The 25,349-nt window shown below is 43.6% G+C and overlaps 1 protein-coding gene across 16 annotated transcripts in view; it reads left to right on the plus strand.

The window, feature by feature from the left end:
• The window catches only part of RPGRIP1L (RPGRIP1 like), a 108,456-nt gene that overhangs the window by 479 nt on the left and 82,628 nt on the right, over window positions 1-25,349 (plus strand). For 14 of the 16 annotated variants that reach the window (XR_014784725.1, XR_014784722.1, XR_014784724.1 and 11 more), the window contains exons 2-6: window positions 10,806-10,888; window positions 13,511-13,655; window positions 15,741-16,117; window positions 19,772-19,880; window positions 25,106-25,249. Coding sequence is in view for 11 of the 16 variants with exons in the window: in XM_084812906.1 (XP_084669032.1) it covers window positions 10,813-10,888; window positions 13,511-13,655; window positions 15,741-16,117; window positions 19,772-19,880; window positions 25,106-25,249 (851 nt within the window). In the remaining 5 variants the exon portion in view is untranslated. The remainder of the gene's footprint in view (window positions 1-10,805; window positions 10,889-13,510; window positions 13,656-15,740; window positions 16,118-19,771; window positions 19,881-25,105; window positions 25,250-25,349) is intronic. The other 2 variants (XM_084812909.1, XM_084812908.1) reach the window with 1 other exon arrangement.

Genomic DNA, 25,349 nt, shown 5'->3' on the forward strand with positions numbered 1-25,349 from the left:
TCATCGATGTGCGGATGTGTGTATTCATATGTATGTGAGGTGTGTGTGTAAATACTTGTGTGTGCTACATAGATATAGGCATGTATGATCAAATGTAATCGGAGTATGTGTGTGTGATGTGTATGTGCTATATAATGTGTGTGAGAGCGAGTGCGTGTGTGTAGCTGTGTGTGTTACATACGCATACATGTCATCGATGTGTGGATGTGTGTATTCATATGTATGTGAGATGTGTGTGTAAATACTTGTGTGTGCTACATAGATATAGGCATGTATGTTCAAATGTAATCGGAGTGTGTGTGTGTGATGTGTATGTGTTATATAATGTGTGTGAGAGAGAGTGCGTGTGTGTAGCTGTGTGTGTTACATACGCATACATGTCATCGATGTGTGGATGTGTGTATTCATATGTATGTGAGATGTGTGTGTGTGTGTGTAAATACTTGTGTGTGCTACATAGATATAGGCATGTATGATCAAATGCAATCGGAGTGTGTGTGTGTGATGTGTATGTGTTATATAATGTGTGTGAGAGCGAGTGCATGTGTGTAGCTGTGTGTGTTACATACACATACATGTCATCGATGTGTGGATGTGTGTATTCATATGTATGTGAGATGTGTGTGTGTAAATATTTGTGTGTGCTACATAGATATAGGCATGTATGATCAAATGTAATCGGAGTATGTGTGTGTGATGTGTATGTGCTATATAATGTGTGTGAGAGCGAGTGCGTGTGTGTAGCTGTGTGTGTTACATACGCATACATGTCATCGATGTGTGGATGTGTGTATTCATATGTATGTGAGATGTGTGTGTAAATACTTGTGTGTGCTACATAGATATAGGCATGTATGTTCAAATGTAATCGGAGTGTGTGTGTGTGATGTGTATGTGTTATATAATGTGTGTGAGAGAGAGTGCGTGTGTGTAGCTGTGTGTGTTACATACGCATACATGTCATCGATGTGTGGATGTGTGTATTCATATGTATGTGAGATGTGTGTGTGTGTGTAAATACTTGTGTGTGCTACATAGATATAGGCATGTATGATCAAATGCAATCGGAGTGTGTGTGTGTGATGTGTATGTGTTATATAATGTGTGTGAGAGCGAGTGCATGTGTGTAGCTGTGTGTGTTACATACACATACATGTCATCGATGTGTGGATGTGTGTATTCATATGTATGTGTGATATATATATGTGTGTGTGTAAATACTTTTGTGTGCTACATAGATATATGCATGTATGATCAAATGCAATTGGAGTGTGTGTGTGTGATGTGTATGTGTGTATACATTATATAATGTATGTGAGAGAGTGTGTGCGTGTGTGTGTGTGTGTGTGTAGCTGTATGTGTGACATACCCATACTGTACATGTCATCAATGTGTGGATGTGTGTATACATATGTATGTGTGATATGTGAGATATATATATATGTGTGTGTGTATGTACTTGTGTGTGCTACATAGTTATATGCATGTATGATCAAATGCAATTGGAGTGTGTGTGTGTGTGATGTGTGTGTGTGTGTGTGTGTGTGTATACATTATATAATGTGTGTGAGAGAGAGTGTATGTGTGTGTGTGTAGCTGTATGTGTTACATACACATACATGTCAACAATGTGTGGATGTGTGTATACATATGTATGTGTGATATGTGAGAGAGAGATATGTGTGTGTGTGTATACTTGTGTGTGCTACCTAGATATATGCATGTATGATCAAATGCAATCGGAGTGTGTGTGTGTGATGTGTATGTGTGTATACGTTATATAATGTGTGTGAGAGAGAGAGAGTGTGTGTGTGTGTGTAGCTGTATGTGTTACATACACATACATGTCATCAATGTGTGGATGTGTGTATACATATGTATGTGTGATATGATGTGAGAGAGAGAGCGATGTGTGTGTGTGTGTATACTTGTGCGTGCTACCTAGATCTATGCATGTATGATCAAATGCAATCGGAGTGTGTGTGTGTGATGTATATGTGTATATGTTATATAATGTGTGTGAGAGAGAGTGTATGTGTGTGTGTGTGTAGCTGTATGTGTTACATACACATACATGTCATCAATGTGTGGATGTGTGTATACATATGTATGTGAGATATATATATGTGTGTGTGTATACTAGTGTGTGCTACCTAGATATATGTTGTTGTTGTTGTTGTTCAGTCGTGTCCGACTCTTCGTGACCCCATGGACCATAGCACGCCAGGCCTTCCTGTCCTGCGCTCTCTCCCGGAGTGTGCTCAAGTTCATATTAATTGCATCGGTGATGCTATCTAGCCATCTCATCCTCTGCCGTCCCCTTCTCCTTTTGCCTTCAGTCTTTCCCAGCATCAGGGTCTTTTCCAGGGAGTTTTCTCTTCGCATTAGGTGGCCAAAATATTGGAGCTTCAGCTTCATTATCTGTCCTTCTAATGAGCACTCAGGGTTGATTTCCTTTAGGATGGACTGATTTGACCTCCTTGCAGTCCAGGGGATTCGTAAGAGTCTTCTCCAGCACCACAGTTCGAAAGCATCAATTCTTCGGCGCTCAGCCTTCCTTATAGTCCAGCTCTCACAGCCATACATTACTTCTGGGAAAACCATAGCTTTGATTAGACGGACCTTTGTCGGCAAGGTGATGTCTCTGCTTCTTACTATGCTGTCTAGGTTGGCCATAGCTTTCCTCCCAAGAAGCAAGCGTCTTTTAATTTCATGGCTACAGTCACCGTCTGCGGTGATCTTGGAGCCCAAGAAAGTAAAATCTGTCACTGCTTCCATTTCTTCCCCTTCTATATGCCATGAAGTGATGGGGCCAGATGCCATGATCTTAGTTTTTTTAATGTTGAGTTTCAAACCAGCTTTTGCACTCTCCTCTTTCACCCTCAACAAGAGGCTCTTGAGATCCTCTTCGCTTTCTGCCATTAGGTTGGTATCGTCTGCATATCGGAGGTTGTTGATAATTCTCCCAGCAATCTTAATTCCGACCTGTGATTCATCCAACCCGGCATTTCTCATGATGTACTCTGCATATAAGTTAAATAAGCAGGGTGACAATATGCAGCCTTGTCGTACTCCTTTCCCAATTTTGAACCAATCGGTTGTTCCATGTCTGGTTCTGACTGTTGCTTCTTGACCCTCGTACAGGTTTCTCAGGAGACGGGTAAGGTGGTCTGGTACTCCCATCACTTTAAGAATTTGCCACAGTTTGTTGTGATCCACACAATCAAAGGCTTTAGCGTAGTCAATGAAGCAGAAATAGACGTTTTTCTGGAATTCTCTTGCTTTCTCCATGATGCAGCGAATGTTGGCGATTTGATCTCTAGTTCCTCTGCCTCTTCTAAACCCAGCTTGTACTTCCGGTAGTTCTCGGTTTGCATACTGCTGAAGCCTAGCTTGTAGGATTTTGAGCATCACCTTGCTGGCATGTGAAATGAGCGCAATTTGGCGTTGCCCTTCTTTGGAATTGGAATGTAAACTGACCTTTTCCAGTCTTGTGGCCACTGTTGAGTGTTCCAGATTTGTTGGCATATTGAATGCAGCACTTTAACAGCATCATCTTTTAGGATTTTAAATAGCTCGGCTGGAATACTGTCATCTCCGCTAGCTTTGTTGTTACTAATGCTTCCTAAGGCCCACTTGACTTCACTCTCTAGGATGTCCGGCTCAAGTTCAGTGACCGCACTATCATGGCTATCAGGGACATTCAGATCTTTCCTGTATAGTTCTTCTGTGTATTCTTGCCACCTCTTCTTAATCTCATCTGCTTCTGTTAGGTCCCTGCCTTCTTTGTCCTTTATCATGCCCGTCTTTGCACAAAACGTTCCCTTGAGATCTCCAATTTTCTTGAAGAGATCTCTAGTCTTTCCCATTCTGTTGTTTTCCTCGATTTCTTTGCATTGTTCATTTAAGAAGGCCTTCTTGTCTCTCCTTGCTTTTCTCTGGAACTCTGCATTCAGTTGGGTATATCTTCCCCTTTCTCCCTTGCTTTTTGCTTCCCTTCTTTCCTCAGCTACTTGTAAAGCCTCATCAGACAGCCACTTTGCTTTCTTGCATTTTTTTTTCTTTGGGATGGATTGAGTTGCTGCCTCCTGAACAATGTTACAGACCTCTGTCCATAGTTCCTCAGGCACTCTGTCTGTCAGGTCTAATCCCTGAAATCTATTCCTCACCTCCACTGTATATTCATCAGGGATATGATTTAGGTTATACCTGAACGGTTTAGTGGTTTTCCCGACGTTCTTCAATTTAAGCTGAAATTTTGCAAGAAGCAGCTCATGATCTGAGCCACAGTCAGCTCCAGGTCTTGTTTTTACTGACTGTATGGAGCTTCTCCATCTTTGGCTGCAAAGGACATAATCAATCTGATTTCGATATTGACCATCTGGTGACGTCCATGTGTAGAGTCGCCTCTTGTGCTGTTGGAAAAGAGTGTTTGCTATGATCAGCATGTTCTCTTGGCAAAACTCTATTAGCTTTTGTCCTGCTTCATTTTGTACACCAAGGCCATGCCTGCCTGTTATCCCGGTGATTTCTTGACTTCCTACTTTAGCATTCCAATCCCCTATGATGAAGAGGACATCTTTTTTTGGTGTTAGTTCTAGAAGGTGTTGTAGGTCTTCATAGAACCGATCAACCTCAGCTTCTTCGGCCTCAGTGGTTGGGGCATAGACTTGAATTACTGTGATGTTGAATGGTTTGCCTTGGATTCGTACTGAGATCATTCTATCATTTTTAAGATTGTACCCCAGTACTGCTTTTCCCACCCTTTTGTTGACTATGAGTGCTACTCCATTTCTTCTAAGGGATTCTTGCCCACAATAGTATATATGATGGTCACCTGAATTAAATTCGCCCATGCCTGTCCATTTGAGTTCGCTGATTCCCAAGATGTCGATGTTCAAACTTGCCATCTCATGTTTGACCACCTCCAGCTTACCTTGATTCATTGATCTGACATTCCAGGTTCCTAAACAATATTGTTCTTTACAGCATCGGATTTTCTTTTCACCACCAGACACATCCACAGCTGAGTGTCCTTTCGGCTTTGGCCCAGCCGCTTCACTCTTTCTGGCGCTACTTGGAAATACCCTCTGCTCTTCCCCAGTAGTATATTGGACACCTTCCAACCTGAGGGGCTCATCTTCCGGCGTCATATCTTTTAGCCTTGTGATACGTTCCATGGGGTTTTCTTGGCAAGAATACTGGAGTGGGTTGCCATTTCCTTCTCCAGTGGACCACATTTTGTCAGAACTCTCTGCCATGACCTGTCCGTCTTGGGTGGCCCTGCACGGCATAGCTTATGGCTTCACTGAGTTACGCAAGCCCCTTCACCACAACAAGGCAGTGATCCATGAAGGGGCTAGATATATGTATGTATGATCAAATATAATCGGAATGTGTGTGTGATGTGTGTGTATATATATGTTATATAATGTGTGTGTATATATATGTTATATAATGTGTGTGAGAGTGTGTATATATGTGTGTATACCTGTATGTGTTCCAGACACGCAATCAACGTGTGGATGTGTGCATAAACATGTATTGTGATATGTGTGTGTAAATTATATATATAATTTATATAAATAAATTATATGTGCGTGTGTGTCCTACATGGATATATGTATATATGATCAAATGTAATCAGAACGTATGTGCGTGATATGCTTGAGTTGAATGGAAACAGTACACTGACAAGTGTCAGTTAATCACTTAAAACTCAGAGGATCAACTTGCTAAGTGGGTGATATTGTCCCTACTCCCTTTTTGTGAACGTCTCCCAAACTTCTCCCTTTTCCAACCTGTCACTGTCAACTGTGCATAAATTAGCCATCTCTCCTTGTCAATTTCCTTGTATGTGCCCTACTGCACTTAATTCCCTTTGACAGCTGAAACATACAAGGGCATTGACAAGCAAGGCTATACATATTGGACAGCCTTAAGTGCACACTTGAACACCTCTGAAAGACCACCACCCCTTCAAAAAAAAAAAAAAATTTCTTGGGGACAAAAAAGGGGGGGTTAGCAAATGAGTGACAGCCCCAGCAAATGCCAAAGAGCCGTTTGGCATTCGTTGGAGGGGCAGTCACTGACAAGGGAGGCTTGAGGCAGCACAGGTGGGCACAATCAGGATTAGCAGCGGGGAGAGGGGATGCTGCTGTATACCCAATCGTCAGTGGGTATACCACAGTGGGTTGGCTCTGCCAGGTTCGGACAAAGTGCCAACCCATCACGGGTTGAACAGCCCCTAGAACAAGCCATGGGTTGTCACGGTGGCTTGTTGCCCCAAAATAGGCCATGCTGTGGGAAGCGGTCTGGGTTCGGACAACATGACAACCCACTGTGGCTTGTTACCCATGATGGGTTGTTCTGTCGTGCGACCCAGTCAAGGTGAGATTCCTGAGGAGGCAATGGGGTACCACAATAGAAAACAACCTCTCCTCTGCCACCCACTGTGGGCCGGTTCACACAATCAAATAAGTGGCTTGTCATGGTGGCTTATTTTAATCAGCAATGCATGCTGGCTGCCATTACCCACCCAGGTAACCCTACAAAGGCCATGCGTTATTCGAGGGTTGTTTCCCCCTCAAACAAGCCGTGCTACCTGTATTTGGATGACATATTCAAAGCCATGCCTAGGCAACCGATTAGGTAAATGGTGCCTGCCAAACGCCATGGTTTATTTGATCTTGCGAACCATGTGTGTGTGTCTGATGTCAGGGGTTACCAAAAGAGAGGACTGGCATAGTTCTGTCATCATATTATTTAAAATCAGTCTTGCCTCTCGGTTTTTAAAAATTGTGCAGTGTAATCCTATTTGTTTCCTCAGAAGTAAATTCCATTGCGTTCAATGGAGTTTACTCCCAAGTAAGTGTGCACAGGATTGCAGGGCTATCTGATTAATTGTATGGCATTTACAGTGCAATCCTATACGTATGACATGTCCCCAAGTAAACAAATAGGATTTAATCCTTAGTCAATCTATTAAAATTGTGTTTGGCTATTGGATGTGATGGCTATATGGAACCCCCTCCATATTCTGCAGTTTCCCAAATTTGGGAAACTGTGGTTAGTTCAAGCGAACCAGGCTCAAACTGTGGTTTCAGATCCTGGTTGCTACAGTTAGACTAAAACAAGTTTTTTCCAAGGTAAGGCATAAGGGGGAACTGCTGTTTATCCAAAACCAACGGTGGAAGCTTTCAGTCTCTATCCTTGTATGGAACAGGCTTCCAGAGCTCATTGTTGTAATGCTCAACCATAGTTTAGTGTTATATCTGAACTAGGCCAGTGCTTCTTCCAAGAAGACACCTGCTTTGGCACATACAGGCATTGTCTAAAATAAAATTAAAATTGCTACTTTTTCGCTTTCAAAATGATTGTTTTATTTACATGCAGCTTTTTGCAGGTATAACCAATTAATTAAAATCCATGTGTTTAATTGACAATGCAATCCTGTCCATGGTTACTTGGAAGTAAGTCCCAGTGTTCACTGGGGCTTACTCTTTTGTAAGATCAATGATGAATAAGAATGAATAATAATAATAATATTCATAATAATACTTGGCATTTATATAGTGCTTTTTCACAGTCTGTAAGATAGGTCATTATTATTATACCCATGCTTCAGGAGCTGAGTGAGAGATCATAGCTTGCAAAAGATCACTTAAGTTCAAAGACTTCTAATCATCAGCTTATAGTGCAACCCTAGCATGTTTACTCCGCAGTAAGTCCCCCCACCCACAAATATTCAGTGGGTCTAATTCCCCAATAAGTGTGCATAGGATTGCAGCCTCCATCTCTTGATGTCTTTTTCATGCTGATCTCTGTTTTGTCAGTCATGGGTTTGCTTTCCATATAATACTTACGGGCTTCAGTAATTCCACTCGCCGTTGAAAGTGTGGTACCACCTTCTGACAAGTGTGATGAGTGGCCAGCCTTCCTTTTATGAAGCTGCAGTGGTCCTCCTAGAAGTTGTGTAGCAATCTCTACACAACTGCTAGGGAGATAGCTGATAATTTAGAGTACAGCTGGGGGCTGTTCGGCCCAGGTGCATGGCCAAGGCATCTGGAAAGCTTTACGCAACATAGGAACCTGCCTTCTACTGAGTCAGACTATTGGTCCATCCAGCCCAATATTGTCAACACTGAACACTGACAGGCAGCAGTGGCTCTCCAGGATTTCAGGCAGACATTTTTCCAGTCCTACCTGGAGATACCAGGGATTGAACCTGGGACGTTCTGCATTCAAAGCAGATGCTGTGTTGTCCTGGCCATGGGCACTGAACTCTTAGGTTAGAGGTGCCAAGATAGTGATAAATCAGATTCAAAGGTTTATTTACAAGGGGACTTTATTGGGTAACTTACAGCACACAGGTGTACCCAATGGTTGGATCAGACAGCTTCTCTGAACCAAGAGCCATCGGGTACAATGGGTTTTATACAATACATGTTAGCAGTAAGGCATCATAACAGCAGCAAGCGCCCCTAGCGTTCATTCCCAGCTTAGACTAACAGCACTATGTTCTCATCACAGTCACCTGTATCTCAGCATAAACACATAGCTTCTTTTCCCAGGCACAGCCTGATGTGGCCTTCTAGCATTCATTAGTATGGAATGTTCTGGGGCTGTTATTGACCTTTTGACTCATCTGCACATGCTCAGAGGCTTACTAACAAGGGAATTGCACCAATAATGAACTTAAGCAAGCATTATGGATCTCTAGGCCCCTCTAACACTATAAATGACTTGGCTACGCTCCTGGGGCCAATACAGATGCTCTGCCACACCTTGGCTTGGGCAAGCAAAGCAAAACCAGCAAACCTGTCCCCATCCCACCCCTAGTCTTTCCTGCTCCAGTCAGGAAAGGCAGCCCAGACAACATTGGATGCTTCTGCCTGAAAGCGCTCAGTGCACCTTCAGGCAGGGACACACAACTTGCCCATACTTCCCTCTGGAAGGGCAGGGAGGGAGTTGAACACAGCTGCTTGAAGGTGTTCAGGGCCCAATTTGGGGAAAACCAGCAGGGGTGGGAGTGGGCTTGCTCACATGGTGTCTAGGAGCTGGCAAGTATAACTTTTGGCATGGCCAGAAAGGGCAGACAAAAATTGTAGACTCCTGAAAGCTTATTAGCAGTAGCGGTTTTAAGTTGAACAAGTTGTTTTAAGGAGGGTCCTTGCCTTGAGAACCATCTGTGTGGAATAAGGTTAGACAAAAACAGGCTGGCCAAAAAAAAAATCCATTGGCTCTAATGGAAGGAATTTTCCAAGCCTAATTGCAGATTGGAGTGGGGGTTGCCCCCCCCCACTTTTCCCCAACCACCAATTGTTTGGCACTTTCCCAGCATTTATGTAGGTTTTTCCCTGTTCAAAAAGGTCGGAATGCCTCTCCAAGGTATAGTCAATGGCAGTGCGAGCTTGAAACTAAAATATGCTGGTATTTTTTTTTGTATTTTGGCTCTGCCCCCTTTGCTTTCAGCTCCACCCACCACTGGAATGTGTCCCCCCCCAAAAAAAAAAAGCTTTTCTGAAATGGAATTCGACTCTCGGGCTGAATGAGGTTCTGCACCATTGCCCTAGAGTTTCTTTCTTTTCTGTTATCTTTGTCCGTAGCATGTAGCTATAACTTAACTTGTTTGTGGCGTTGACAGATCCCAACCCTGAGGAATGAGTGTGTGCCTTTAAAAGCATGAATATATTGAAGAGTACAGTACCTGCAGCAGCCTCAGTCTGTTCCACCAACCTAGTGTTTCAGTTGCCTTTCTCTGCGTGCTCTCTGGGTTGTTCAGATGTAACACAAAATCACACATAAACTCTGTGGTTGCAAACTCACTCTGTCCCATCCTCCTTGCATGAACTGCTTGATTGATAACTTTTTTTTGGTCAAACTCTAACTTGCCATCACATCTTAACATTCAAACTGTGGTTTGGGTGAACCAGCAAACCAAGGTCGGAAAACAGGATAAGGTAATGAGGTAAACCTCATAATAAGACACACACGCACCCACAAAATAAATGTTCTTAAAACTTTTTTTTCTCAAATTAATCCTGAATGTATCCAAGGAGCTTTCCTTTAAACTTTGCTGAGAATTTTGTCTAGCCTACTGAAACTGAAATGACTCCCTGTTTGAAAAAATAAATAAAAAACAGTAATTTAAGTCCAAACTCATGGGGGAGTTTGATGTGATGCTAAACCACAGTTTTACATGACAATAAGGAGCTGCAGTAGGCTTCAGGCTTGTACACTCCCCAGCCCTTATTTTCTTCCTTTGCACCACAAGGTGTTCGGAAGTAGATTAATAGTAGCTTAACATGTTGTCCCCACCCTAAACTGTGGTTAATCTTAACTGTGCTTTATCCAAACAAGCCAGCTTCATGGCTCATTCTCATAATGCTAAACTATGGTTAGCATTTCATGCAAACCAACTCACTGAAGCACCTGGGTATTATTTTCAGCATATTTTAGTTCAGATCCTTGCATCCACATTGTCGTTTTGATTGTTTAGAAGTACGTTGTACATGAGCATGTGTATCTGGAGTTAGACCGTTAAAATCTACATTTAAACATAAATTATAGGCGCCTGTCTAGAGGAAGGAATATGATTATGCGTAAAGTAACTTTTCAAATGGATGTTGATTATGCCCACAGTGTTGAAGTCTGTGTGTGGTGGGGAGGGGGTAAAAGAGTTCTACAAGAATCTGTCATTACCTTTCTCTTTAATTTTATCTCAGGCAATTTGCAATTTACTTTGATTTTACCATTTACGTTATAGACAGAGAAATAAATCATTTGTGCTTTGTCATCCACAGCTCAGCCATGTCTGCTGCAGCTGACGAAACATCGGAGGACCTACCAGTGAGAGATGTAGGCCTGAATTTCGGAGGGCTACATGGTCTGTACCACCTATTACGCATTTTGATCATTTGGCTCCTTGAAATGCTTATATTATAGAATGGTTCTCTGGATAAATTCACACAGAGGGTTAAGAAAATGGGACTTATGGAACAGAGGGCTTCATAACACTCTGGATAGTATAGAGTGGTGTGGGGAACCTCAGACTTGGGGGCCAAATCCAGCCTTCCTGGGGTCCCAATCTGCCCCCCCTGGAGTTCCCAAGATGTCTGTGCCCCCTTCCCATGGGCCCACCCTTTTTCCCCCAACCATCGATCTTTTGGTGGTTTCCCAAATTTCATGCAGTGTTTCTCCATTCAAAAAGGTTGAAATGCCTCTCCAGAGGCTGAGTTACTGGCAATAAGAGCTTTAAACTACAATATGCTGGTGTTTATTATTTTTTGCCCCGCACTTTTTGCCCTTGGCCCTGCCCGCCACAGGAATGTGCCTCCTGACAGCTTCTCCAAAACTGAATTCAGCCCATGGGACCGAAGAAGTTACCAGCCCCAGCATATAGTCTGAAAAGCACGCATTGGCACCCTGATCAGATGTTAATGGATTTACTTGTGGTGCTGCATGGGAGCATACTTCCTGGTGGGGGACTGTTTCCCCTGGGTTTGCCACAGGCCCTAAGAAACAGCAGAGCATTGTGAAAAGGCTTCTAACTCAGTGTGTCTTTCCTTACCCCCACCCCCAGCTTTTCTGTTAACAACCAGATGAATCTGGTTGGCCACTGTGGAAACAGAATGCTGAACTACCACAAGATGTAGTGATGGTCACCAATTTGGATGGCTTTAAAAGGGGGTTAGACAAATTCCTGGAGGAGAAGGCTATCAGTGGCTACTAGTCCTGATGGCTATATGTTATCTCCAGTATCAGAGTGTATGCCTATGTACACCAGTTGCTGGGACCACGGGCGGGAGGGTACTGTTGCACTCATGTCCTGGTTGTGGGTTTCCTGTGGGCAGCTGGTTGGCCACTGTGAACAGAATGCTTGACTAGATGGACCCTTGGTCTGATCCAGTACTGCTCTTCTTATGTATTTATGACTAGGCAGGCCTTTGGTCTGATCCAGCAGGGCTCTGCTTCCATTCATAACTGCCCTACCACCAAAAGATGAGTCAGGAGCTACATTTCATCCAGCTTACATGAAGAGAACACCCCCGCCCCCGTGAATGAGACTTACATCTCTACTTTGTGGGGGGTGGGGGCACAATGCTATTTTTCCTGAGCTTGTCACAAGCTAGTAAATACAGCACCAGCAGTGGCAGAACTAACAAGGCTTTAACATCATGCTCCCCCAGCATCTCTCTTAGGCTCTCTTAGACACATTTTCTATGCTGATTCCATCCTTTTGGAACTCTCCTCTCCAGGGAGATATGTATGGCCCCCTCTTATTTGTTCTTAAGAAAACCCTAAAAACTTAATTTATTCCATCCGGTCAGGTTTTGGATGTCCCTAGGGTTTGTTTACAAACTTTTTCATCTGCTGTTGCTCACGCGCGCACGCTCTCTCTCTCTCTTTCTCTCTCTCTCTATATATATGAATGATTGTTGGTGTCTTAATTTGTAATAATAATTTGTAATTGGCAGTGAAGGCAGATACACTAAAGGGCAGAAAACATTTAATTGTTTTAATAAAAAAAAGTTGGGGGTAGTAGTCGTTTTCTATAACTCAATATAAACGACTACTACCCCCAACTTTTTTTTTATAGAGTTATAGAATCAACTCAATATAGAGTTATAGAATCTGTTGTAAATCACTTTAGGTATTATTTAGCTTGAATGCAGGATATTTTTAAAAATAAATACATAATCAGTGACTAAAAATAGGTGATCCAGCAGAGAGTTGATAAAGCACTGCAGACAGGACAAAAGTCATCCCTGGAGGAAGGGGTGTGTGAGAAGCCCAGGAGGATCCTAGATTTGGTCAGGATCAGAGCAAGGAAAACTTGAGCTGAAATCAAGAAGGTGGATGTTCAGGATTTTGTGCCTCTTTACACCATTTTTAATGGCTGTATGTAACCCTGCGCCGAACCACTCACAGACCCTTTTCAGAAAAGGAATAATGTTGCCAAGTGTAGGAAGTCAATACAACTTACTGCATGGTTAGCTATTTTGCTAAATTCACTGGTCTATTTATACAGCCTGAGTTCTTTGTTGACCATTGCAGAAAAAGAGAGCAAGACATTTCTTCTTAGAAACTGTAGGTACACAAATTACAGAGCGATTGCAAAACTCGAATCCATATTTAGACATTTTAGGATGCTTGTAACTCTTCCTTTTGTCCTGCCCAACCTCCAAGGAGCTTAGAAAAACATCCATGGTCCTCACACTTTGTTCCTACAAGTTGGTTAGACAAATAATACCTGATCCAAGGTCACCCATGAAGCTTTATGGCTGAGGAGAGATTTGAACCTGGGTCTCCCCTGCTGTGATTCCAACCCTCTAACCCAACATTCGCCAACCTGGTGCTCTCCAGATGTGCTGGACTGAAACCCCCATCCTTCCCAGCTTGGCTACTCTAGCCAAAAATGCCAGAGCAGTTGTGTTCAGCAACTTCAGGATGTTTGTAAGCCATAGAAAAATTGGTGCCTTTGTGTCAGTTTCTTTCTCTTCCATAGAGCCATCAGCCACCCAGAATGTGAAGGCTCGGCAAGCTGTTTCACGCCTCAGCCACGAAGAGCTGGAAGACCGGTACCTTCGCTTGCACGATGAGAACATCTTACTTAAGCAACATGCACATAAGCAAGAGGATAAAATTAAAAGGTCCGATTTCCTTGTGCTCCTCCGAAACATTGCTTCTAAAGCAAAAAACAACAGGGTGAACGTACCCTATCATGCAATTATTTATTTGTTTGACTTCTAGCCCACCATTCTACCAAAAATGGCACTCAAGGCAGCTTACGATCACTAATAAAACTTGATAAAAACAATAATAAAACTAATACATTAACATGATTAAAAACAATTAAAACCACAACAATAACAGAGTAAAAAGAGTCTCCAATCCAACAGACCTGCTAACACATGAAAGGCCCGCTTGAATAAAGTGTTCTTTGCCTGCCAGCAGAAGGACAGCAGAGAGGGAGCGAACCTAGCCTTGTGGGAGTTCCACAGCCAGGGAGCAGCCACCAAGGAGGCCCTCTGTCACGTTGCCACCAAAACTGCCTCTGAAGGCAGCGGTCTCAAAAGAAGGGCTTCCCCAGAAGATCTTAAGAACTGGGCAGGCTCATATGAAAGAGGGCAGTCTTTCAGGTAGCCTGGTCCCAAGCCATATAGGGCTTGATAGGTCATAACCAGCACTTTGAATTCTGCCCAGAAACAGACTGGTAGCCAGTGAAGCTGTTATAACAAGGGAGTTGCGTGCGCTCTGTAACCAGGCCTGGTTAACAGTCTGGCCACAGCATTTTGGACCAGCTGAAGTTTCTGAACAGTTTTCAAAGGCAGCCCTACACAGAGCATGTGACAGTAGTCCAAATGGGATGTAACTAAGGCATGCATGACCGTGGGTAGATCAGACATCTCTAGGAACGGGCACAGGAAATGGCAATTCATGGTAATGATTGTGATGGGCCCTCTCTTGTTACCTGAGCTGTTTACATTCTTCACCTCTTATGGACTAGCAGCTGTGTGATATAGGATGCAGCATCCTGCCTGTAATGTCATTGGGCTTTTACCATCTTTGTCCACTACCGCAATTGACTTTTATGTGCCCTCCCTTCGTAAACCGATTTCCTGTGTTTCTACTGCACATTTTAGACCATAGCTTACAGGCAAGTTACTTGTTCTGTGACATCTCGAAACTATTAAGGTTCTCCTCCCACACGTACTCTTTTGTTCTTTTTAGTAAAAAGCTTCTGAGTATACTGTACTAAAAGAAAGGAAGCCCTTTTAGACAAATGAAGTGTGTCTCTATTTTCAGTCTCCCGTCTGGACCTCTGCAAAAAAAAATTAAAAAAACGCCTCCCTGTAAAGTAGATGCAGCTCTTGAAGATGTGCGACCAATTTTGTAAAGTCTTGAACTTCTCTCCTCCATCAAAGCCACCTTTTCTTTCTTTGTATGCCAAGTTTCTCCCCGCTACCCCCAAATTCATTGCTGGAAGTGTTTTCTGTTCTTGTATATTACATCACCCCCATGGTGCCCTCTCTGCCTTTTGTTCTGGCTTCTCCATGTTTATCAAAACTAAGAGAAATCAAAAGGTACAACTCTTGAGATGCCAAAAGCAAAATTTGTATCCTTTTAAAGCTAGATGAAAACCATGCCTCCTGCATCCAATTATATCCCCCGGCTAACTGTTAAACCTCTCTTAAGCACGTTGGTATTATTTGCTAACCATAAGATGTAGCAAGGCGACATGAGCCATTAAGAGCCTGCCTCTTTGAGCCTGCCCACCTACTTGTTTTTGGAACTGAGATGTGTGGGTTTCCACCCCATCCCCCTTTCCACTCTTGCACTCAAACTGGAAGCACTACATCAATGGAATGTGTTACATATTGTAAGCATGCGTCGGATAGCTTAATATCATATGGATCTGTAGCTTTTATACGTGGCCCCACCACATCCCCAATCTGTAACTATCCTTAACAGCATGCAGAGTTCCTTGGGAAGGTCATGCGTTCCAAATTTGAGCAGCATATGGAGTAAATATGCGTCCCTCCCTCTTTACTAAACTTTAAATGATAAGCCTTAGGAAACTGTTATTTGTCAGTGCTATAAAGCAGATTGCTACCCAGTGGTTTCAATTATCTTCAAAGACTTCTTCACAGGCAGTAATAGTTATATCAAAACCTGAAATTTATTATTCAGGTTTTGTACTGAAGTCTTCACAGTGATTATGTTCCTTTCAACAGAACGCTTTTTATGCTGATCTCCCCCCGCCCGCCGGCCTTCCATCTTATGTATGTTGTTCACCCCTCAACTCCCTGTAGGATGGCCACCAAGTTAATACGGCTTGTTAACGACAAGAAAAAAGCCGAACAGCTCAGTGGCGGCCCCAAGCGGCTGGGCCAGGATGTAGAGATGGAGGAAGTGATCGAGCAGCTGCAGGAAAAAGTTCGGGACCTGGAGAAACAAAATGAAGCCATCCGCAACCGACTTCTTTCAACCAAGCAGCAGCTGCAGCTTCAAGGGCACAGGCACATGCCCTACAGTTATGTCCAGGCGCGCATTAATACGGGTCTCAAAAAAACCACTGAGGGCATTGGAGCCCAAGAGCGCACAAAGAAAGGTAAATAGGAACTTCAGGAGCTGAGTCAGACCCTGGATCCATCTAGCCTGGTGATGTTGGCACTGACTGGCAGCAGCTCTCCAGGGTTTCAGGTAGGATTTTTTCCTGCCCTACCTGGAGATGCCAGGGACTGAACCTGGGGCCTATTGAATGCAAAGCAGGTGCTTGTCAGGAATGCATCTGAGCGTGTGGAGCTGTCTGGCAGCTCATATTCGGCATCAGAATGGGAACAACCAAAACAGAGGGAGGCAACCTCCCTAGAGAGCCCAGATATGGCGAGACTTTCTTCCCAAGACCTTGACACACAGGTGGCACAGTCTGAATGGCTCCCCCTTTCCTCCACCATGAGAACCCAGGTTTCGGAGGAGGAGGAGAGTGAGGGGTGTGACTTGAGGGGTCCATCACACAGCGAAATGGGAAAAGATAGGGGCAGGGCTCAGACGCTCCGCCAGGTTGGCCCCTCATGGAAGCCAGTGTAGGAGGGAGCCACCCTAAGGGAGGGGCATCCCTGCAGTGAAAATCTGGCAGAGAAATTCTTGTCCAGACTGCTGGCAACTTCTCTAATTTCCACTTCGTCTCCTCTATTTATATTCGTAGATGTGTGGATTAACTGTTTCATTGCAATCTGAGAGGTTCCTAAAATCTGCATTTGTCAAGAAGCTAGTCATTAACTAATAAAGTAGTGTAACTCGAAGCCTTGTTTCCTGGAGTGCGTTGATTGCAAAGGAGAGCACGAAGGAAACATGACAGTGCTCTACCACTGAGCCTCAGAGTAGGATGACCAATTTAAACCTTGCCTTTGCAAACAGTTAAAACTTTCTGTGTATCCATTGGGTGCCCTAGAAACAGTTTTACAGTGCTGGTCAGGCCCTTAGATGAATGGGCCATTTGTCACAGATATTAGCATTAAGGAGGACAGCCAGTTTCTTATTATTTATTTTATTAACATTTATATACCTCCTTATTTCCAGAAAAAAATCCTATCAAGGCAGTGTTCAGCAACTTAAAACCAGAAAACTGTCACCATTCCGAAATCTGTTTTTGATATGGAGCAGTATTCAAATATTGCAAATAAATAACAAATAAATAAAAACCTTTAACACAATAAAAAGCCAAAATGTTAAAATAACTACAGAATTTAAAAGGCTGAGCTAAAAGGTGCATCTTCACACCCTTTCTGAAAGCCAAGACAGTGGGGGGCCAATCACAGTCAGTGTGTTTCACAGGAGAAAGCCCTTTCACACATGCCTAACAAGTGGGCCTCTGTGGGTAATTGTGACCTCGAGAGAGCCTCTTCTTCGGATCTCGATAACCACGCAGGTTATGAGACTGGCAGTCCCTTAAGAGTTCCTCCAGTTGAAGCAGGTAGGAGATGGCAGAGAGGTAGGGCTATCACCTTATTAAAGAAGTTTTAGCTGATTAATCATATGAGTTTTAGTTGATTTAGGGTGCAATCCTATGCATGTTTAGACAGAAAAAAAAAGTCCTACAACTCCCAGCACTCCTCGGCCAGAATAACTGCCTGGAGCATGCTGGGAGTTCTAGGACTTTTTTCTGTCTAAACACACATAGGATTGCACCCTAAATCAATTCTAAATTTGCATCAGTTTGCATATGGGTAAAAACAACAGTTCTGAAACAGAAGGGATGCTTCCTTTGATTTTAGACAGCGGGCTGGTTCACATGTAACGGTAATCATATTTTGAATGAGGAACATCCCACCTCCAAAACCCAGCATGTAGAAAGAATAGCCAGGCTGGAAAAGACCTGTGCCTGAGGCCCCATTGTTTGACCCTTCATCCTTGACCACTGATCCACGCTAGCTGGGACTGATGGAATTTGGAGTCTAGCAACATCTAGAAGGCCTCAGATTCCCTGCCCCTGCCTTGAAGAGACCCTTGCTGCTCAGAATAGAAAATACTAGGCTAGATTTAACCAATTTATCAGAAGGTCCCCGGTTCAATCCCTAGCATCTCCAGCTAAAAAGAATATCAAGTAGTGGGGCTGGAAAAGACCTTTGCATGACCCTTGGAGAGCCAGTGTCAGTCAGTGCACAGTGTACATGGCTAGATGGACTAATGGTCTGCCTTGGTACAAGGCAGTTCCATATGAACTAGAGACATGCTCTGTCACTGAGCTATAGACCTTCCCCATAAAGAAGCTTGGGTAGCAGGGTTCAAGGAGACCTCTCCCTGAGACCTTGGGGAATAAGGCTGCCAGTCAGAATAAGGCTGTACTGGGCTAGATGGTCTGACAGCAACAAATGACTTAATATATTCTTAATGGGCATTTAGTTGTCAGCTTTGAACCAGGGGCTCCCTGTCTGCACACCATGTCCTCTCCCACGGAGCTGGGGACCTTCTCTTATGGCAGGGCTGTTGAATTCAGGCCCACAGGCCAGATCTGACCTGCCTGGGGTTACAGTCCAGCCCTCCAGGGTTCCCCAGGTGGCCATGTACCCTGGTCCCACCCCCTTTCCACCGTCCACCAATCGTTTGGTGGTTTCCCAGCTTTTTCATGTCCCTCCGCCTTCTAAAAAATTGAAATTCCTCTCCTAAGGTTTAGTTGCTGGCAGTAATAGCTTTAAGCTTCAGTGTACTGATATTTTGACTCCACTTCCTTTTGCCTTTGGCCCTCCCCACCACTGGAATTTCCCCCCACCCCACCCCCGAACCTCTCCAAAATTGAATTTGGCCCTTGGGCTGAAACAGTTTCAACACCCCTGCATTATGGAGTCTAGAGTGATGAATCATTATCTGTACATCTTTCATGAGCACGGTCATCAGCAAGCCAACCTTGCTTCCCAAGGGATTGGGGAAGGGGAAACTAGGCTCAGAGGAAGCCAGTTCCCCCACCCATGGAAGGCCAGTAATCCTTGCAGTGGGGCTGTTCACACAACATGCTAACCCACACTCAGTGGTTGAGTGTGGGTTCTTGTTGAACTGGGGGGGGGGGGTTGTTGTATTTCATGTTACTTGTATTGTAAGCTGCCTAGAGTGGCTGGGTACCCAGCCAGATGGACAGCTAATAAATCTAATAAATAAATAAACTGGGGGTTAGCATGTTGTGTGAACCCAGGACATTTTCCACAGGGTGGCTTGTTAACCATCCTGAACAACCCAACAACAAGCCATGGGTTCTCAGGTGGCTTGTTCAAGAAAAATAAGCCACACTGCATGATTAACGAGCCACCCTGCAGAAAATGTCCTGGGTTCAGACAACATGCCAACCCATGGTTCAACAACAAGCCCTGAGTGTGAGTTAGTGTTTTGTGTGAACCCAGTCTCAGAGTCCTCCAGCTCCGAGGACTTAGGCATTGCTCTCCACTGCCAAGATTCCCTACCACTATGAGAACGGTGAATGTGTGTATCCCGTGGTTCCCACCGCTTTTTAAGGATTGGAGGAGATAGCAGTGGTTTTTCTGCAAGGGTAAGAGGTCTCTACTATAGACAGAGTCCTTCTCCTGCCCTGTTTAGGCTTCTGGGGTGTCCACACATAGGCTCCTCACCATATAAATATAGAAGGGAGTGATAATCCTCAGTTTTATGATTCCTATAATTCTGCTGTTGCCTGCTTTTGTCTTCTTGTGGTCATTTACCTTTCAATAAATATACTTCTCTGTTTATCATCCTACCCACCTCCCTCTCATTTTAGGAATGAGATTGCAGGATGTAGAAATCCAACCACTGAAATCTCTGCAAGCGTTGCCCCCCAGATATGGACAAAACTTACTTGAAGAAGCAAGAACAGAGATAAGAAATTTGTATGACTTTTCTATATTTCTTCATTATTCCATCATCACTGATTTCTCCTTTGCCTAGTGTTGTCAGTCAGTTAACTGCCGCCTTGAAAGGGTTTGACCCTTAAAGGCAACCTAAAACTACTTTTTAAATAAATAAATATAAGTTAAATAGTCTAGTGGTGCCAAAAGTGCGGCCTGCCAAAGCTCCCTGCATATGTGGAGTAGTGGCATTGTCTGGGGTTTCCCAGCCTAACAAGGTAATCTCTTCCTTATCTGAGATCTCAGGTGAGAGATCAGAGATAAGGATGGAAATCCCCAGGATTGTGTGTGTGTGTGTGTGTGTGTGTGTACGTGGCCCCCTGGCACCATCTGGTGCAGCCTCAGGGCCAAAAAAGTTGTGCACCCCTAGTCTAGACAAAATTAAAATGGGATTGCACAAGCTCCATTATCTTAGATAAGATGTTAACAGCGGAATGTGTCCAGTGACTGGTTTTCATGTTACGCATACCGGTGTGAGAGGCACAGCTTAAAAAAAACTGCTTAGTTTTATACCTGCTTTTGTACTTGCTAGTGGTGCAGATGTAACACCTCAAATCAATTAGCCGAGATTAAGAGGTCAGGAGCTAATCATAGGAATACATACTTTTTCCCCCAGCACATCTCCCTGGAGAAAATTTTGACCAACTGTAATCATGCTTAAGAGATGCATTGCCATTGATCGTCAGTATTGATCACTAATCTGGTTCCCCACATAACCAGGATTTGAAACCTAGGGTTTTACACTGTACTTGCCTTTTGTGTTACTGCTACAAACTCCTCCTTTGACTAGAAACCTTAGTTCATATTTAAAACATTCCCTTTGTGATTGGTCCTGTATGATCAGCTGCTAGGGTAAGGTGGTAGAAAATTGCATACTAGCTGTTCCCAATGAAGGGAAAGTGTCCAGCTTTTGTTTCCCTGAGAAGTAAGGTTTGGAAGCATCAACAAAATCGAGTTACTAATGAAGTTCTGGACATGCCTCATGTGAAAGAAAAATGTTTGAAAGGTACGGTTCATGTAGGAAGCTTTAAAATGTGGAAAATACTTTTCAGTCTTTTACTCTGTGTGTCTTTGCAATAGCTGTTGGCATTTGCATTTCACATCGGAGAAACTGAAGCATGGAAGAGAGCAATTTGCTATTGGCCACTCAGTGAGACTGTAGGTAGGATCCAACAGTGCCCAACCCTGGCGGTGAGCACCACTGGTTCCCGGTGCACACACAGCAGTGCTGTAGCATTTCCGGGGGGCAAGCCCCCAAATGACCAGAAATGAAGGACATGCTCCCCACCCCCGCTGCCCCCAGGGCTAGTAGGCTTCTCCCCGCCCCAGCCCACCTACCCCCCCGGAGGGCTGGACACACTCCCCTCTCTCCACCGCCCAGAGAGCTGAACAGGCCACGCACACACATCCCAGAGTGAAAGTGCACTCTCAAATAAACCAGACTGGCTTTCCACAAATTGATGAGGATGGCTTTTAGTATCAAACTGGCTCTTGGAGAAGCCAGAGGTTGGTTCATCCCTGGCAATTGTAGGAGGACAAGGTAGCTCATGAATCTTAATACTTCTGACCACAAGAACATCGTGGCAGCATCCTTTGGGTAGTGGAGTTACAATGATACATACAAATCAAGGTTGTTGTTTTTAAAGCACCATTGAAACACACACACAAAGTTTCACAGCATTATACAGCAGTAAACTGTCAGCTTGATCTCAGCTTTGGGCACCTGTGATAGTCACCTTGGATAGCAAACATCTGATCACAGAAATTCGTGAGGCTGTATATAGCCTAGTCAAGTTAATAGGTACCAACTGTAGTCAACTCACAAAAAAATGGTTTATAGTGGGGGGGGGGGAGTTCAGTAAAGACAGACAACAAGGCACTACTCCCATAAATGCGGTGGAACAATTATGGGATTGCTTCAGGAAGAAGTATTTAAAAAAGAATACAAATCTGTGCGTTCAGGATGATTTAGGAGATAAGGGCTTTATCTAAATATCCTGCTCTCCTCACTACCAGTCTGCCACCAGTGCCTGAGATATTGTAGACTCATCTGCTGCCCTGATCTTTATAACTCTCCACCCCTTTGGAGCTCAGGGGCATGTTATGTGCTTTTATGTGTGTGTGCTTTCTCCCCCCTGCCCCGCTGTCCTCCCCACTGAATCTCCAGTTGTCAGAATTTGAACCCATGACAGGGCTTGAATTCCTGACCTGAAGGATTTCGGGGGATTCTTCCTGTGCTCTGACTGAAGGAGGGAACTGCAGGGCAATCAGCCTCACCCACTGAGGAAGCCTCTGTACACTAATAGGCCAGAGAGAGTCATGTGATATTCTCTAACTTATAGAACCATAGAATAGTGGGGTTGGAAGGGGCCTACAAGACCATCGAGTTCATCCCCCTGCTCAGTGCAGGAATCCAAGTCAGACCAACCCTGACAGGTGGCTGTCCAGCTTCATCTTGAATGCCTCCAGTGTGGGAGAGCCCACCACCTCCCTAGGTAATTGGTTCCATTGTCGTATTGCTCTTAACGGTCAGGACATTTTTCCTGATGTTCAGCTGGAATCTGGCTTCCGGTAACTTGAGCCCATTATTCCATGTCCTGCACTCTGGGATGATCTAGAAGAAATCTTGGCCTTCCCCTCTGTGACAACCTTTCAAGTACTTGAAGGGCCTCCTCTAAAAGCTTCTGGATCCACTTTGCTTGCTAGGTTGAGCATGGAGGGGCCATAGCTCAATGGTCGGCACACATGCTTTGCATGCTGAAGGTTCCAGGTTTGATCCCCAGCATCTCCACAGGTAAGGCAGGAAAAGCATCTACCTGAAACCATGGAGAGCCGCTACTGCCAGTCAGTGTCAACAGTACTGGGCTACATGGACCAATAGTCTGACTCAGGATAAGGCAGCTTCCTATGTTCCTAACTAGGGAACCTTCTTTTATTGAGTATACATTGCCTTTACCTTACTGCCCCTCTTCCTTTTCCTCACCTCATCCACAACTGCACGCAAGCTGGATGTGACTCCAGTGAATATGGTGCTTTCCTTTCATCCATCTCTGAATCACCTAATATGGCAACCACATATTTGAATGTATATTATACAATAGCCGTAATGATTAATAATAGCATTTATATAACACATTTCAAGTGGGTCTAAGGTTTGCTAGTATTGTTATCCCCAAATTTATTTGCGATATTTATAAGCTAGTCTTGCAAAAATTATTGTCTGAGGCAGCATTTTACAGATAAAACATTTACAATAAGGGCAATAAAACAGATCTACGAACATTCAGAATAAATATAAATCTAGAAAAACAGCAGCAAGCAGATAACATCAAATCAACAGTCCAAGAGAGTGCTATTAATAAACATAGAATATTGGCTAATCAGTTGCCTGTACAAAAGCAATTCCATAAGATAATTCATTTAGGGAGTAAGCCTCATTGAACTCAGTGGGGCTTATGTCTGAGTCAACATATACAGGATTGCTCTGGTAGCCGTATGCACAGTACAAGCAATGTCCTTTCTGGTATGATGCAATTTATTTCAGATATACAGTTCTACAGTCAACGCACAAATTCCTTGTACAACAACTCAGCACGAGACTAGTCCAAAATAACCATGTCTGATGGAACTCTTAATAATGAGTCTATAACGTTTATGAAAAATGAGTGGATCACAGTATGCCATATGGTTAATTTAACCATGCATATTCAGAAGCATACAAATGCTTCAATACAATAATACAAATATCTCTTAAATCTTAATATCCTTATTAGCAAATTCCCATGGAGACCTTCCATGGGCAGTATTACTGAGCTAAAATCAGTGTTAACTTGAAAAGCATCATGAACAGAAGCTAGTGTAGCAGGTTTCAGTTTTATTTATTTAGGATGTTTATATCTCACTGTTAAGGATAAGATGGCTTACAAAGAAATTCGTTAAAACCACAATACATCACAATGAGTGTTTAAAATACATTTGTTATAAAACCTATTAAACCAGCATAAAAATCACCTGGAGAAGGCCTTATGCAATCTTTTTTAAAAGCCTGGGGGATCTATCTAAACAGCAAGACAAGGGACTTGGCGAAAGGGTGTTCGAAAGGCAGAGGCCACCACAGAAAAGGCCTGTCCCTGGTACCTGCTAACTTGATCTTCCCTAACACTGGGCCAGAGAGTAGGGCCTCTGAAGCCAATCTCCTTATCTGGGTGGGTTTAAATGGATGCAGGCAGTACTTCAAATTGTGTTGCAGTGAATTCTGGGGTTCTTTGGATGCTTATCAGAGATTTGTCAATGAGAAGTTTAGTTAGGGCAGTCAAGTTTATTTTAGAAGTCTTCTTGTCCAGTACTACTGATTCATCTTTGCCTGTAGTGCACTGATGTGTCTGGGATGGTGTAGGGTGTACTCTCAGTTTGTGAGACCCAACAGACCTGCAATTAGCACTTCACATAAACTGACTAGACACTCTAGAACTTACATTCGAATCCTCTGCAACATGCAGAGGTTCTCCGCAAACAAGTTGATGTAGAAGGGTTCCATGCAGGAAGAAAGTTTGAAAATAGCTGAGCTAGGGTACTGATTCAAATAACAATTTAGAAGTTTGCCCAAAAGTATAAATCAGTCAGTGCCATGACTAATGGCTGTCTATTTTACTTGACCAGTAGGCCTAGAAAATAATTGCAGTTAATTTCAAAGAGTGAAAAGGTACAGTTTGAACTCCCATTATACAATTGCCTTTGGGATGGAACCACACTTAGTTATAACTTAGGGTAGACTTGTTGAAATCAATAGGACTTAAATTAGTTATGACTGACATGTCCCATTGATTGCAAGGGGGCTACTCTACTGCCCCACGGGGAGGGGATGAGGTGGATAGCTGTATAACTCTGTTCCTTGGACAACTAAGACTGTATCAACTGCAAAGCTACGTGCTGATTAGGAAAGTCCACCACCTAGTGACTGAAGATGGTACTGCAGGCCTCAGACACATTAAAATTAATTAATGCATTAAAAAAAAACACCAAATAACCCTGAGATGCATATTCCTAGGCTCCCCTTAGTATGTATGCTAAGTTTCAGGTGTCTAGGCTTCACCCTCTTGGAGCAATGGCACCGACAAACAGATACGCATCCTCCATTATTATTATAGATCGCCCTTATGCTTTTGAACAGGAAAATCAAAGTACTTCGTTGCTTTGTTGACTTGCAGAGAGAATGAGATCGAATCGCTACGGGCACACAATGAGGAGTTAGCACATACAGTAGAAATGCTCAGAAATGAAATAAGGAAGAAAGAGGAGGACTTTGAAGAAGCGCTCCTGCAACTCAAAGAGCAGCAAGCAACAGGCCAACGGTATGATAAAACAGACTGGAGATGTTCCCAGCACATATGTTATGATGGCACCAGATCATATGACAGTAAAACATTAATTGTGCTCGTGTGTATATGCATG

Source organism: Heloderma suspectum, chromosome 8, assembly GCF_057233095.1.
Source record: "Heloderma suspectum isolate Gila_16-S chromosome 8, 16-S_ref, whole genome shotgun sequence".
Classification (NCBI taxonomy): domain Eukaryota; kingdom Metazoa; phylum Chordata; class Lepidosauria; order Squamata; family Helodermatidae; genus Heloderma; species Heloderma suspectum.